Source organism: Haliaeetus leucocephalus, unplaced genomic scaffold, assembly GCF_000737465.1.
Source record: "Haliaeetus leucocephalus isolate CR32 unplaced genomic scaffold, Haliaeetus_leucocephalus-4.0 Scaffold751, whole genome shotgun sequence".
NCBI classification, from domain to species: domain Eukaryota; kingdom Metazoa; phylum Chordata; class Aves; order Accipitriformes; family Accipitridae; genus Haliaeetus; species Haliaeetus leucocephalus.
The window spans coordinates 5163042-5180342 of NW_010973187.1; the positions used below are offsets into that span (position 1 = coordinate 5163042).

General features: G+C 36.6%; 1 protein-coding gene across 1 annotated transcript in view; it reads left to right on the forward strand.

Moving 5' to 3' along the window:
• COG5 (component of oligomeric golgi complex 5) overlaps positions 1–17301 on the forward strand; it is a 193889-nt gene that overhangs the window by 126552 nt on the left and 50036 nt on the right. Inside the window, exons 9-12 of the mRNA XM_010581090.1 lie at positions 866–1031; positions 1993–2105; positions 2201–2278; positions 16319–16400. Of these exons, the coding sequence (XP_010579392.1) occupies positions 866–1031; positions 1993–2105; positions 2201–2278; positions 16319–16400 (439 nt within the window). The remainder of the gene's footprint in view (positions 1–865; positions 1032–1992; positions 2106–2200; positions 2279–16318; positions 16401–17301) is intronic.

Here is a 17301-nt window from a genome sequence, read left to right on the forward strand (position 1 = left end):
ACAGTGCTTAGTTTCCAAAGACAGTAATTTGAGGCTTTTCTTTTCCTAAATAGCACCCATGTCAGTGTTTAGTGTTGCTCAGTGGAATTATCATCAGATTTAATCTTAATCAAAGGTCTCTTAAAGAATGGACCTGAATAGTTTTTGGATAGTTTTCACTCTCCTGTATTTTGGAAAAGCTCTGAACAATACAGAGACAATTGAGCTTTTTTTTTTTTTTTCCTCTCTCCAGGCTTTGGAAATGATCACTGTATTGCTTTGCACTCTTAATTCTGCTGTGGCAAAAATGAAGTTATTGTCAGTATTAGAAATAGAAATGTAGAAATACAAGCTTAAATTCTGCAGTTGTCAGTAGTGGGGGCTTGACCTGGTTGCCTCTGCTTATCCTTGGTTAGTATTTTTTTTTTAAAGCCTGTATCACATTTAATTAACTGTTTGGCACTTAAATGACAGTACTGTAACAGATACCATGTGTTAAAACAATATTACTAGCTACACCATAGCTGAATATAGCTGTACTGTAACTAACCTTGGAATTACTGGATCAATCACTGGTGACTGACCCCAGGTTAGATATTGCTAGCAGTGCTTCCAGTTCCTTTTTTTCCATTCTTCTTATTCAGAGGATAGTGCCAAAGGAAGCTAAGCAAAGCATTGGTAGGCAATCAAAGGAAATAAATTCTCTCCTTTACTTTCTGTTCTCTGTTACGCAGTAAGGATGCCAGTTATTTAATGTTAAATGAAATGAATTAGCAGACTGAACTTAAAGAGGAACTTGCCCAGTAAAATGATGGCTCATCATGATAAAAAAACCCTATGGCACAGTTAAAGATAATAATTATTTTTGAAAATCTTCTTTCTCTAGAATCCTACTCAAGTGGGAACTGCTCTTCAGGTTTTCCATAACCTTGGGACTTTGAAGGATACCATTGCTAATGTGGTGGATGGATACTGCACAGTCCTGGAGGAGAACATAAAAAATGCTTTGGATATCAAAGTATTGACCCAACCATCTCAAAGTATTACAAGAGGTATGATGCTTGTTTTACAGAGAATAACTGAGTTTTTTGACAGAAACAGAGTGTGTTGTCAAATGGAAGAAACTCTCACATCTAAGCCTGTTATAGGAACATTTCCCTGCTTGCTTTAACCAGTAGAGGATGGGAATAGGCATGTCTCAGAAATCATTTAATACAAAGCCAAAATTCGGTTTGTCTGTTGTTATTGGGCTCAGACAAATTCTTCTTCCTTTGTGTTGGTGGGAGGATCATGGGTAGAAATTATTTGCAAGCAATGGAACAAGCCTGAAACTACGTTGTGATGCTTTTGTCAGATGGAAATAATTTCAAAGCAGTATATTCAATATGAAGGAATGTTGCACTGTTAGACATTTAGATCCCACATGTTAGCTCAAATACCAAAGAATACAGAGGAATTGGGCAGCCAGGCAAATTTGAACTTTGGCAATATGAACATTTAAAGCTTTTTTAAAAAAACTTCTACAACAAGTTGGGGGTCCAGAACTATAATCATCAGCATAATAAAGGAATACAGCCCCTCTCAAGGAAAGTGATGGTTTAGAAGCTGCATGCCCTTCAGCTGGAATATCACTTTTTTTAGCAGTTTACCTATGCACTTAAGTCCTGAGCTGGTAATACCTGTATTTTTCACAGCCACTGTCTCTGCCATTTCACTTTGCTATTACATCCCGCAACAGTGCTCACTGGCATTACCTTGGTGTTTCTGTGGAGGTCTGAACAGTGGTAACAGTGATGAACATTGAAGTATCCCCACTAACTTTAGAGTTTAGTTGACTTCTCAGTTGAGACAACTGAGGCCATTCAGAAAGCTCTGTTTTGAAGCTATTTTAGGCTGCTTTGATTTTTAAAAAAAATTCTTATGTCAGACTGCATAGAGATCTGTATTTCTAATATTTTAATTTTCACACATGAAAGCTGAAATGTGCTGCTGTGGTTTTTAAAAACCATTTAGGTGGTCCTGGTAGAGCTGCTATGCCAACACCTGGGAACACAGCAGCTTTTCGAGCAGCCCTCTGGACAAACATGGAGAAACTCATGGATCAGATCTGTGCTGCTTGTGGACAGGTACTCATCAGCTAATTATTGTTTGTCTAGTCATGCAATTCTGCATGTAAGATATTAGATGTCAACTTTTCCTCTCAATTAATTCTTTCTTACAGGTGCAGCATTTGCAGAAAGTATTGACAAAGAAAAGAGATCCTGTGTCACATGTCTGCTTCATAGAGGAAATAGTTAAGGTAAAATTTTAATTTAGCTGAATATGTTTTAGTAATTCTGTTAAGGAAAATGTGATGAGGGAATGCTTTTGTTTACAATTTTACAGTTCCATAAAAATTTTGTAATTAAATTAATGTGAAGTGTTGAACGTCAAACTAACATCAAAAGCTATATTTGTGGTCTCTGGGTTACATCTGTAGGGTATAAACATGTTCTTTTTATAATAACTTCTTTTCTTTAAAGGGAGCTGGTAAGGCACACTGTCAGTTTTTATTACTGATCATTAATGTCATTCCATAAAATACCATGTGATTCAAGTAATTAATTAAGTGTGTTAGTTTGCATAGGAAAATGTGTCTTCATCTTACACTTTCAGCCATCTATTTCTCTACTTCTTGGCAATTTCTCCTTGAAAAATAATCATGGCTGTTCTTTTGAATACCTATTCTTCTCCATTCAATTGCATTGTTTTCTATTCATATTTGGAATAATTTGATTAATGGTCTTCCGAAATGTTAGGAACAGAATTACTGAAGTTATCTCATCTACCTTAGTAGGTGAGAAGAAACAGAAACAAAAGATGTGTTTATGCAGACATCTCCTTTTCCAAGTATATGGCTGGATTTTTAATTTACATGAATTTAATTTTTTAAATATGTTGGGGAAACTCTTCATATGCAAATGTGGTCTTCTCAACAGTGAAAGCAAATAATGAAGGTTAAATACAGCATTTAAGTTTGTCTGTTAAGCCCATCTCCAAAAGACGTCACAGAACATCACTTTTGTATAAGGCACTTCAAGCTTCTCTTTCTGTGTTGTAAAAAAACCAAAACAAAACAAACACAAAATGCTTAGAAAAAAAGTTTATAAACTTCTAGCATATTTTCTTCATTAAAAAGTTTGATCCTGCAAAAACTATCTATTGCTGCCTTGGTGGAGCCCTTCAGTCTGTCAGCATGTTTAAGGAGAAACACAGAAACCTAGAGACAGAAGGAGGAACTCTGGAAGGCTCAGGAAGAGTTTGGATGGAAAGGAAGCTTAGATAAATGAGCTTTCAGTGTTCATGAGTGGCTCCCACCCTTAGCCTGTGCTTGTCAATTCTTCTCTTCCCTTTTGTAGAACAGCACTTGAAAAGGGGATAGGATTTTTTCCAGTTGTCGAGGATGATAATAGAGGGAAGTCAAAGGAAATCTTTTATCATCCTGGAGAATAAATGAACAGGGAGAATGAATCTCATTAGAAGCTAGATGCAGAGTAAGGAAAAACTCATTAGAATATAAAATAAAAGGCTTTTAGGTTGTCATACACTAATCATGTTCCATGATCTCTCTGATTACCCTTCCTTTCCTTTGACTTCATACTGCAGGATTGCATCTAAGTGACAAATCGTATTTCCCAAGTAAAATGCATCCATTTGGTTTTCCACAGTTATCACTCTTCCAGGTATTTTGCTTTTCAACAGGTGTTCTGGTGTAGTATAACACCAAGCTGGATGGTTGTCATTCTCAGTGAGGCAGCTAAGGAGTAGTGGTACATCCTTGTATGATGCTACCAGAGTGCTCTCAGCATGACACAGTACTGCTGATAGCATTGATGCTTTACTTGCTTCTTACCTGAGATGGTTCACTGTAGCACAGTGTTTTTCTTGGCCCTTTTCACAGTTATACCATTTGTTCTAGTGTCCCTTGAAAAAGGTATGGCGCCAGCCTGCAGATGGGTGAAGTCACACCAAACAGTAGAGCTCTTGTTTAGACAAAATCAGACAAGTACTACATGCTGCTGAAATTCAAGAGTACATACAGGTGGCTGTATGGGAGAGTATGAATTGTTGTGTACATTGTGTACATAGAGATAAGAAAGAAATTGATATTTTGCTGCTTACTAATGAAGATTCCATCTTGTATTAATCCAAACTGAAACAACATGCTTTCCTCAGCAAGTGTTCTGGAGAGGGAGAAAAGTTAGATTTTCTTTATTGTATTCAATTTCATTAATAAACAGCAAATGAACAAAACAAACTAAAGGTACTAACATTATACCCATTCGCTAGGGCAGCATGCCCATGCCAGAAGATAGGAAAACGAATCATCCACTCTACAGTCTGTGCACTAATTACTGTTACTGATGTCAACATTATTATTATAGTCATCTTCTGCAGCAGCTGCAGTACCACTTTGCCTGTCCATCTGCTTCCTTGTTTTGATTACTGCAGTGGAAGTATCATCCTAGGAAGCATAAGAGAGGAGGAGACCCAGCCTTTTTAAAGCACAAGTCCTTTAATAGCAAGGAAGCTACTTCTGTGTTTTGTGGTTTGGGTGTTTTTTGGTTTTTTTTTTTCCAATCATTCTTTTCCATTGGGGATTTTTGTGTCTTTCTCTTCACAGATAGCACAGCCTGCATTTTTTTCTAATTATGATCTCAAACATGTGCTTTCTGGCCTTCTAATTACCTGTTATCATAATAATATTTAGTAGTGTTGTATCATGTTGTATCCAAAAATGTAGTTTTAAAACCACTAGCTAATTAATTAAAGGATTCACAAACCCTCTCTGTTTAAAAAAAAAAAAGGAAACAAAACAAAAATCTGACAGATGGAGAAACTGAGGCACAGAACTTGTAAGGTTTATAAATACTGGAGTTCAGCAGGAGGGCAATGACAATACCCACATCTTTTCTACACTATGGTTTTTCTTACAGAATTCACTTCCAAATTTTTCCATGATTAGATGTGGCCAAGACTTAAGTGACATACCCGGGCTTACATGAGTATCGTGGAAGATTGTGGAGATTAAATTTACACTGCACTTTTTTCCACTCCTTCTCTTTGCAGATCTAGCTTTTGGTATTTTTCCTTTGCCACAATATGAAATAAATGTAATTTTGAAAAGAAATTGTGCACTTATATACATTGTAAAAACCTTTACATGTCATACTAGTAATGAACTATAGATTAATTTTTAATCTGTAAATGTTAAAATTACAGATTTAATTTCAGAAAAAGATCTACGAGATATTTAAAGGAGAAACACATTTCTTTTAAGGCTGAGTGGACATTTTTGTGGTTTTATCTAAGGAAGAAGGCCTTTAATGACTAGATTTTAGTTGAGGAGCAAGGCTAAAAGAATTCAGAATTCATTAAGTTCTGATTTCTAGTTTGGGGGGAAATGAATAGAGATTTAATTTTATAATTTTTTTTTAAGGTAGGGTTATTATTTTCATAATGTTGAGGGTAAAAATTAAAATTACAAATAAGATTTAAATAATGTAAAATTGATATTTTTGTTCACCTAATGACTGGTTATTTATATAACTTCTTTCAATTGCTTAATTCACCTTCAGAGAGCTAATAGGTTACTCCAGTTTGTTCTGCTTTATTGCTCCTCTCTTTCAATGTGTAGTGACTAATCCTGCCTCAGCTGTTTTAATACGTAAACTACAATTGACTACAGTGTAAGTCGCAGTAGAACATATCTTTCTGTGACAGCCACCTTCCTAATTAGAGATAAGAATCCCTCTAAGCCCCTTGTAAAAGAGTTGAAAATGATCTCTGATCCTCATCTATTTTGAGTCCTTCACTCCTACATAGACATGAGCGAACAGTTCTGCAAAGTGAGAAGTAACCTTAAAAGCAGCAAATCATTTTGTAGGGCATTTTGGGGTGGTCTGTAGAAAGGGTGAGCTGGGGTCTCTCCGCTGGGCAGAAGGGGACTCCCTGTGAGAGGCCAGATCTGCCCTTGATCGCCTTTGATCTGCTGATGTCCGGCTTGTTAGCAGCTAAGGCACACCACAAACCCTGTCATTTACATAAGCCTCTGGATAAAAAAGTGAGCTGGGAGTTGTAGGGAGTGTTATTATGTACTTTATGGAGGGCTCTTATCATTGCCTCTCCTGATGAACGTTTGGTGAGTAAGCAGTCTATTTTCCTGAGTTGTCAACACTGGCAATATGAGGTGTTAACAATACAGAAGGAAATGTCCTCATCGTTACATAAGATAAAGAAAATAAATGGAAAATATAAATGTTTATTGCCCAAAGTGTACTTACATTTCACCTTCTTATTTCTCTTTCCTGTCGAAACTTGTTAAAAAATGTTGCTGTTTTGAAATTATTCACATCTAACGTCACATATTCACATTCAGTTGGCCCAATTAAAAAATAATCCCAACTGGGAAAAAATGAAAAATAATCTAATTACTGCCTTATGTGAGTTCGGAAAATAATCTGGTTTTCACCTATTATTACAAGTATGTGATTTATTTTCCAGTATTTTTTTGTAGAAACAGAATTGGATTACTTGCATATTATTTCTACTGTAGTTTCTGTTTATTATTTAAGCAGTAACAAGGTACTTTGTGGAGATCTAAACACAAGTGAATGAGCAGGTTTTTGATCCCCAAAATACCGAAGATGCTCTTTATTTCAAACATACAAATTGTCCTGCTGAATTCAGTTGCAAGATTTTTTGAGGCCTCTCTTAAAAAACTAAAAAGGTCTTACCAGTTAACAGTCCTGATTCTAGTTTTGAATGCATCAGTGTGTTCAGACAGCCATGCTAAAAGTAATTTGATTCTGAATCAAATGGGAGGGTCAGAGCCTGTGCAATGGTTTTCTAATGACACTGCATTCTCTCTAGAACTTTCTCTGACAGAAATGTGCAGCCGTAAATAAAAAGGATGGTGTGGAGGTTGCATGGGTTAGTAGGTTATAATGACCTTTGTTCTTTTTCACTTATGGTTTGTTGGGGTTTGTGCAAATTGCAGTTCAGTGATGATTGAAAATTATTAAATCAGTTGGTTTTCAGTCAGCTTGCTATTCGAGAAGAAATGCATTTACTAGAAGTGCCGCCTCTCATCATTGTTCTTGTCAATCTTACCTGAACAACTGCAGGCTGAGTGGACGTGGTAACAGACCACCCTTTCATCCTTGGATGGGGTATGTAGTAGTCAAGGTGAAAGTGTAGTTTGAATTGCTGGTGTACAAACTAAATCACTTCTCTGGGTAGAAGAAAGCTGTCAGATCCCTTGGGTAGTTACTGGCTTTTGGAAACACTAAGTTCATTTACTTCTAGCTGATACATATCTTGCAGGAATATGGGAGGATTAATTAATGTTTTAAGCAGTTTTGGAGATACAGGACACTGTTTAAGACCCAAGTATTTTTATTCCTAAAAATTAGTTTTTCTGAGTAATCATTTAAGAATTCTAATATTCTAATAGGGAAAATGCACAATCTTAACTTTGTTTTCTAGTTAAGAAGGTTATCTTTCTTTAAAAAAACAGGTTTTGTTTCTTTTGTCAGCTGCATAAAGAGTCCTTTTTAAAATGTTGCACCACTGCTGGAAATCTAGAAACTATTACACCTTGGGTATAAACTGATCAACTCAGTGTAATGAAATTCTATGCCCTGCAGTAAAACAAAAAAATCAAGGTCATTTTTAAAATCATGGTGTCATTTATTGACATCTATTGACCTGCAATGTATAATGTAGACAACATTAGAAATTTAAATGCAGTGTTCTTTTAAGAAATTTAATCTTGACTACTTTGAGAAGATGGAAAAGCTTTATTGAAAACACACTTGGAATTTGTCTTTCTTTACTGATTAATTGCACTACTGAGGATGATGTCTTTTTGTTCACAGTCTAGCATTTGGCAATTATGTTGCTATAGAAATAGTGCAAATAGATTTCCTTATTTCTGTCCCATAAGATCTTGCCGTACAAAATTGTTAAATCATTTGCATTGTTGCTTTATTGGTGGAAAAAATATTTAGGCTGTCCTTTAAATGTCTTCTGTTTTTAGAGCAACGTTCGCAAGTCCCGTATTTCTTTATGGTGGAGACTTTGATTACAAATAGAAAACACTGTATGTATTAGTATGCAAAGCCTGATTTCAGGAGCCTGCAGCAACTAGCTGCATCATAATATTCACTATATTGTTTTACATTTCAAAGAGGCTTCACAATAAAGATGTTTTTCACATTCTACTCAAAGTATCAAAATTTCTACAGGGAAAAATAAGTTGGAAGTGATTGTCATGAAGTGGGAGCCAGTTTAGAATCAGTGGGTCAGATTTATTATTTGAATGTTAGAAATAGCTATTTTAGACACACACACAAATATGATAATTCACAGATGGGAAATTATACTCATTAAGTTCTAAATTTACAGTGTGGAGGAAATAGAGACATTTGTAAAAATAAATATATGTCTTTTCAGCATCTTCTTGCATTCTTGTCTAATACTGAAAAAGGGAGGTACTTTCATTCTTATTCCTTGAATTTAGATTTAATGTCAGATACTAAATAGTCATATTAAGAACAGAGCTCAAGAGATTTCATTTCATTAATAGCAAAGTTAATTAGTAGTTCGGTATGTTTTTTAAAAATGAGGTAAGCTGTTCTGTTTTTATGTTTGAGGAGACTGTAAATCGGTTTTGCAGGCTGTGGCATTAATATTATTGTAGAGTAACAGTGAATGCAGATCTTCAAATATCTTTGCTCTCATGGTACTGGTACTCAGCCCACTATTGTTCAGTGGTTTATTAACTTACTAGTAGCTATTAGTGAAAATGGGTTATACTTTTTGAACTGTGAAATCAAGTCACTTTCATGTGAATAAGTGGGAAGGGGTTTAGCACATGGATTCTGTCAGCCTGTACTTTTCTCCATCAAAGATAATCTTGTAATCCTGCAAACAGACAACATTAATCTAAATTTCAAATCCATACAGCTGGGTAATAATGTTGCTTCACAATATGAACAAGTCTGCATACATGCTATAATACAATGCACTAAAGATATAAAGACTACTGAATAAAAAAAATTTTAATATGCCAATATACCAATAAAAGAATACTGATCTGAATCCTTTCCTTACCACCAGTCATTGCATAGAAGATGGTTAAATCTGCAGTCTCTCTCAGTTGCACTGTGTGCTGTAACAGCCCCCTTTTTGAAGTTCTGAAACTCAGCTTTTTATGAACATAAGGTTGCTCATGAATGGCCCAGCTGAATGGCCAGGCCCAGAGGGTGGTGATCAGTGGCACAAAGTCTAGCTGGGGGCCAGTAACTAGTGGTGTACCCCAGGGATCAATACGGGGTCCAGTCCTGTTTGACACCTTCATTAATGATCTGGATGATGGGGCAGGATGTCCCCTCAGCAAGTTTGCTGATGACACAAAACTGGGAGGAGTGACTGATGGTCCAGAGGGTCATGCTACCATCCAGCAGGACCTCAGCAGGCTGGAGAAATGGGCTGACAGGAACCGCATGAAGTTCAACAAGGAGAAGTGCAAAGTCCTGCACCTGGGGAGGAACAATCCCAGGCACCAGTACATGCTGGGGGCCACCCAGCTGGAAAGCAGCTTGGCAGAAAAGGACCTGGGGGTCCTGGTGGCCACCAAGTTGAACATAAGCCAGCGATGTGCCCTTGTGGCAAAGAAGGTGAAGAGTATCCTGGGCTGCAGTAAGCAGTGTATTGCCAGCAGATTGAGGAGGTGATCCTTCCCTTTATTCACCACTGGTGAGGCCACACAGGGAGCACTGTGTTGAGTTCTGGGCTCCCCAGTACAAGAGAGATGTGGGCAGACTGGAGAGAGTCCAAAAAAGGGCCACAAAGATGAAGGGACTGGAGCATCTCTCCTATGAGGAAAGGCTGAGAGAGCTGGGACTGTTCAGCCTGGAGAAGAAAAGGCTCAGGGGATCTCATCAATGTATATAAATACTTGAAGGGACGGTGCAGAGAGGACAGAGCCAGGCTATTCTCAGTGATGCCCAGTTGACAGGACCAGAGGCAACGGGCGCAAACTGAAACACAGGAGGTTCCCTCTGAACATCAGGAAACACCTTTTGCACTGTGAGTGTGACTGAGCACTGGAACAGGTTACCCAGGGAGGTTGTGGAGTCTCCATCCTTGGACATATACAAAAGCTGCCTGGACATGTTCCTGGGCAACCTAGTCTATGTGACCCTGCTCAAGCAGGAGGTTGGACCAGATGACTTCCAGAGGTCCCTCCCAACCTCAACCATTCTGTGATTCTCTTGACTTCTAGCTTAAAATCTCTGCCTAAAAGGCCAGTTAGCTGCTTTGAATTTGGCATTTACTAAAAGTAGACCTTTTCTGTCCTAGACTAGCAAAAGTGTTAAACTTTTGCCATTAGAATATTAAATTTTCACACTTATCATGCTTGTATTATTGGGGAAAGACAACAGAAAGATTTACTTAAGAGAACCTTACCTTAAAATACAGATAGCTAGTTTGTGTTCACCTAGAATGCACAAGCCTATGTTTGACTTTGCTTTCTTGAGCTGGGACAGAGAGCAGGATGAACCAGCACTGTCCAAATGTCTCCTGGCACTATCATTATTCAGTACTATCACACATTCTAGTTTTATCTAAAAAACTCTCTCTTGTAGGGAAGTTGCACAATATTACTGTCTGTGCAGAGTATTGACAATAGTAACTTTATAGTAATAGTTGAAACGCAATAGTTATACAAGGTGAATGCGTTTTTTGCTGATTGTTGATTATGGCCCTGATTCAGCAAAGCACTTAAGCACATTCTTAATTTCACATAAATAAGGTATACCATGAAAGTCAAACAGACTGCCTGCATCTGTTATTCTAATAAAGGTAAACTTTGTTGAATTATGGCTTATACTAATGATCTTTGTCCAGTTCAGTTGCACAATAAAGTTAGCCTAACTGTTGAGAAAATTCATTGCCATTTGTGGTCTAGCCTGCCGGACATTTTTTTGTCTGATTTATGTGTGTAATTTCCATGAGCAAGTATTTCCTATGTGAATAGTATGTGTGACTGAGTACTGAATTTTTAAACAGTATGAGAAAGGGTGAAATTATAGTGGATGGGCCAGACTGGAATCTGATTGTTGTGTTTTTCTATTTTACTCTACACAGATGCAAGTGGATTCCCTAGGAATAACTTTTTCAAAAGTAGCTAAGTGCTTATAGTCCATATGTCTTTCAAAAGCATCTTTCTATTCCCCTGCTTCTGGCCAGCTGTCCAGCAGGTCGGAACAGCAGAGGGTTGCCCTAGTTTATGTTACTGGGCAGTTGTTCAGTTCATTTCTGAAAGCAAAGAATTGACAAGAGGAAGACAGATGTAAACAGTCTTGCACCACCCAAGGAGTTGTGTAGGGGCTACTACATTGTTTGAGTCCCTGCTCAGCTGTATCAGTTCTGGAGAATAAAGTGGTCACTGGGCACAGGAACAGTAGCGATGGTATTTTTGATTACCAGTTTGGGTTCGTAGATTATTAGTTTATGGAAGTGTAGTTTAGGTATAGGAGCATTTTCACAGCAGATTTTTATGAAAAAATAGCCAGTTCTATGGCTGATCTTAACCTCCAAGCCATTTTGTAGTGGTGCAAATTATGATTTATGTGCAGATTTTCTCTGCTATGAGATCAAAATAAAGCTGCAAACAGATAGTACCATCAACTCCAAAATGCTGAGTTAAATGTATCTGCTTTGGGGGGAAAATTCCATTTTACCATTATAGTCCTGCAGTTGCTTGCAATTAATGTTCATAGATTTAATTCAGCTGTATTCCATGATGGGGAAAATATGTATATGTCAACCTGAATCTTGCCTGTCCTGAGTTTTAGATACCATCAATTACAGTTAAGGTTCTTTTGTTGAAGAAACATATTGCATGAAAAGAGGAAATAGCATTATATTATATGCTAAAGTGTAATAATTTCCTTCTGAGAGACTTTAAATTAGCTATGGATGTTTTATGTAGGATTTCTATGTATGCAATATGCACCTGAAACAGTTTTGCCCCAGATAACAGTACCAGACCTCTTAACTTCCAAAGGTTTATGTGTTCTCTGCGTTATTAAACCCATACACTGATGGGGGGGAAATATGAGAGAATGGTGACCTTTTTCCAGTGTTGTTGGTTATGGAATAGGAAGCTGTTGGAAAATGATTGCCACAGAGCTGAAAAGATAATCGGATGCAGTTCATTACTCATCTTGTCAGCTGCTCCTGCTACAAGGGATTGTATCACAAGATGTTAATCTGCTTGTGGCTCGATTTCAAAGCAAGCATTTTTATTTTGGAGGGGGTGTGAGTAATTTAACATCTTCCAATTTTGTTTCATTTTCAGAAGCAAGAGAAATGGAAAATTCCCAATTTAAAGTCTCAGAATATTAATTGATAAAAATATTAGTACATCCTTGTGGCTTCTGTTACAAAAAATATGACGATATGCTGCAAAAAGCTATTTAATTGCAGAAGTTGTTCTTTTTAAGCTAATGATGAGGTAGTGTATTCCTTGAATAGTGGAAGTTAGTCTGCTAGCACACTTGTGTTCTGCAAGACAACAAGTATAGACACAAGACAGATTTGCACTGAAAAGAACCTCTTCTACACATTGAATCACTAATATGGATGTACCCTGTGCTCCCATACATTGTCTACCACTGAGGATATTTGGTGTAAGTGTAGAGAAGGACCAAATTCGTTACTTACACTCTACAGATGATAAGATGACAAGAATGCAATTTTAGCTAGATGACATTTTCTGAAAGTGAAGGGCCCAAAAGTGCAGTTACTTTCTGATACTGTGTGATGTTGCTTACAGTGCTATAGGAAGCATAGGGGAAGGCTTATAAACTTTCCATTACAATAAGATGAGCCAGTAGATTTGCTGTGTACATTTCAGGCAAGCAGTACTGCCTTTTCCTCTTACACCTTCATCCTGCCTATCTTCTTAAGTCCTTAAAGAAGTTATCCAGTACAAGAAGAGGGACATTCCTTTAATCTCCTGCTAAGCTGGAGGAAAACGCGCTTTTTGCTTCTCTTTTTTGTGTCATTTTCTAGTATTGATTATTGTCAAATGGAATTGCACATTATATTTTAAATAAATTATAGTTTCTGTTGTGATCTACAGGCACAGATGTAACCTCTATTAGAATACATTATTTAAAAACTAAGCAGTGAGATATTTAAAAGTTCTTAAAAAATAATATATTGAGTTAATGTGCAAGCAAAAGAAATTACAGATTTAAACAAAACAAGTAAATGGTTCTGGATGCTCATGGTTGCATACGGTACTTTTTACTCCAGCAGGAGTATCTAATGCTAATGCCTTGCTGTATTCCAATTTTGGTAGCTACAATCCACCCACCTAAATGCCCCCTGGTGTACGTGTAGGCAACAGTATGCTCTAGTTCCTACCACAGATTCTTACATGGTCTTTTGTGTGCTATTAATCAGCAGCTATATTTCCCCTGCAGAGAGACTGCAGCTCAACAATGGACAAAATGAAATATCCTGTCTTACATTATAGAAGCAACCAGTAATGACTCTGTAGATAGTGTTTTTAGTTGGTCCAAAACTGGGGCATTAATAATTTTTTCCCCTAAACATTTTTGACCGAGTAGTCAATCAGTATGAAATGTTATTTGAATTTGCCACGTAGCTTTTCCCCTCTGTTTCTCCTCATACATAATACAGTTGGTTAGCCCAGAGGTGAGGGCCTTCTTCACTACAAAATTCTGTACACCATTTGCCTGGGTCAGAAGACACAAGCTATTGGTACAGCTGTGGCTACTATGCAAATGTTTACATGACTACATATGTATATATTATATATGTATATATATGGGTATATGCAAAAGTTATGTATTTTCACAAAAAACATTAAATGTCATCACATGTATGTTACTATTATTTGTCACCATGTTGAATCTGACAATTAAGATAGAAATGTTGATGTGGAGGGACTCTGTGCAAGTTTGTTTTCAAGACCCTTTAATCATTGTATTTTGTGCTGAGACTATGACAGAGGTGTAGATGGTGATTACAGTAATGAAAAAAAGTTGTTTGAAAGTGCTCTGTAAGTATTTTTCCACCTCCATTAGATTATTTAGAAATTGAATTGAGTTACCATGCTGAATAGGCAAACATTGTTCCAGGTTGGAATAGAGAACATGAAAACTAATTAATTTACTCTATAGCTGATGTGAAAGGCCATTTGTTTTATAGTAATTTTCATGTTTTAAATGTGAAACTGTGAGAAGAACTGAGTAATTTCATGTTTATGCTATAGTAATAAATCTACTAAAAACCCAAAGATATTTTTTGCAGTGCATCTTCTCAATCATTGTCTAATATTATAATTTTACTTTGCCCATTTATGAAAATCAAGTACAATTTGACAGAAAAGACAAACATAGCTATAAAATAAGTTACTTCAGTTTCTAAATCCATCAGTGTCCTCAAGCAGTCAAAAATGAGATTCTATCATGCCAGTTTATTTTAGTATTCTATGTTAATTCTCATATATTTTACAAGTATGAGTCCAACAACATAAAAGATATTCTCTGTCAATTCTTAACACATGGCCTATAAATTTTATCTTTCTTTGAATATCTTTAGAGATAAGGAGTAGGGTTGGATGGATTCCTCATCTACTCTCAGAATTTGTGAAAGCATTCTGTCTGATTATTGTTTGGGGGGGTTGTTTGTTTGTTTGTTTGTTTAATTTTTAGATATCTCAGTGTACCTTTGACTGATTTCAGGTTTTATATAAATTCTTTAAGATGAGAGTTTTAGAACTGAAACTTGAGCTTGAACTTGCAGTCTTTCAATGACCAGATCTTCAAGTGGGATGCAGTGGACCCTGTTAATGGATGACATTCTAAACACCTTCATTGCTTTGCATGTTATTGCCAATGCAAGTGAATAGAGCGCATTCTTTCTTCCTTTGTCATCTTAAGTAGTAATTCAGTTTGGAGTAGCTGGACTTTTATATTTGATAGCTAATTCCTCCTTTTTGTGGTGCTGGGCAGTGCAGAAATTGAACTGACACTTTAAAAGGGCTTGTGTTACTAACAAGAACTAGGGTTGGTTGGTTGGGGTTTTTTTTCATTTTTCTCATAGCAGAGTCACTGGCAGTGCCAAAAGGAAAGCTGAGAAAATGCATCCCTCTTTGATAGTGATTTCAGTGTTGAGCTTTTTGCTTAAACCCATCTTTAGCTATGAATGTTGTAGTTTGATTTAAAACCTTGGATGTTTCAGAGTTAACTCAGGATTGAAACAGCCAAGTGTCAGCATAAGATCCTTAGAATTGCTGACATTTGTCATCACTGCTGGCTGTTTCACTTTTTCATTCTGAGCACATTTTGCTGATTATCATTACTATAGTGACTTGGTTGAACTGGTTCATTTATACAGTAGGGTCAATACATTCCATCTATACCATGCAATGAAGAAAACCATTCTGTCCAGAGTCAGCTTCCCCTTCCCATAAAAACACTGGACAGCCTTCCAAGCATTTAACTAGTGGGCAGGACAAGGATACCCATTGTCATCTCCTGTAATTTTTTTCTACCTCAAACACACAGACAGGAAGAAAGCAAAAGAGAGAAAACAAAGTCATGCTTTAATGCTTGAGCATAAGTGCAAGATGTTGGGGGGAGTAAGGAAACAGCCTGCCATTTCTTGTATGTCTTTTTTGCAAGAATATCCTACCTTGTTTCCACTTCTGACAGCAAGCCCTGTTGACATAAGGTGGTGAAGAGTCAACTGTGAAGTTCACTGTATTTTCATGTGGTTTATGTTTTTAGAAACAAGAAACTGTTCTGTGGGAAGCAGAGCAGCATGCACTGCTTTTGGTCCCTGGTCAGTGTTTGCAAGCGTGTTGTAATGGCAGTAACAATAATTGCTGGGATATAGCCAGCATGAGAATGCCCGCGGAATGAGAAGGTCACTGCAATGCAAAGAGATTTTCTAACACAGCTCCTGAGGTGTGCTGCTTCAGTCTACACTCATGCACCTAAGAGAGCTGGGAGCATTTCTCTCAGGCTTGAAGGAAAATATTCCATTTGAGAGAAGACTGAAGCTTTAATTTTTGTATTCCTCAACATTTTTTCCTAGCTTTAAACTTGAGGAAAACCTCTCAGAATTCTTTTACTTAGTTTTATTCTCAGTGATGGTAGAACAGCTTTGACTGGAAGCATTTGCCTTGTTTAAGAATCTTTGAAAAGAGTGTTTTGAAACTTGTATTTCTTTTGTCCCTTGCTGTCAGGATCGCCAGTCTGATATTTTGTACAAATTTTGGACTGCAGTAACTCAGACACTTTCCTCTCAGTTTCAGTCAGCAACAGACTGTAAGTATTCAGTACAAATGATTTGTAATGTGTTCTATAGTTATTTTGAATCTCTCATTTCAGTAAGCCCTTTGCTCATTATCTTCTCTACTAAAACTATAGCAGCGGTTCACTCAGTGTGGGGTCTGTGAATTTAAAACTTCTTGGTTTTGTAACCAAACAGGTTGATCCTCCTAAACTATGGTTGAATTTTCAGAAAGAAATATTTTCTGCTTCATTAAGTAGTCATTATCTAATAGGAAAAACATATTTTTGCAACTGTATGTTGAGGTAAAAATGTTTGGAATGGTACATTATACTTTCCAAAGCAAATGGGTTTGCCAAATTTAAAAATAGTAATTTGATTTTAAAGAGCAAGTCTTACAGTCTTTTCTTGTTAAACACTGATTAGTTGTAAAAATCTGATTTTAGCCATTTTTTGATACCTTTATAAATAGGAGTCGAGTTTCTTCAAAATTGTATCTTGTCTAAATATAGATAAATGGCTGGTGTTCTGACTATACACAATATTCTGTACATATGTAATACATAAATAGCAGATACAATCAAGGAATATTAAATAAAAAACATGTATAAACATAAGACAGTACTATTACCAGTACATGCTAATGCAGCATGCAATTGGATCATAGGTGAGTTTGGTGCTTTCATAAATATATCTTTCATGTTTGTGTACAGTGTATAAAGTTAGTCTTTTGCACATACAGATAAAGTGCATTAGATTTGCATTTATCTTTGTGAACTCAGCTATTGCATTGGCCTTTCAAAATTTGGTCCTGTCAGGCATTATAGCAGTAATATAATTTTGAGGAACTAGCTGGTTGATTCCTGTTCAGTGGTTGCTATGTAACTAGATGATCCCAGAAGAAAATGTATTCATCTTGTGTTAAAACATATTAGT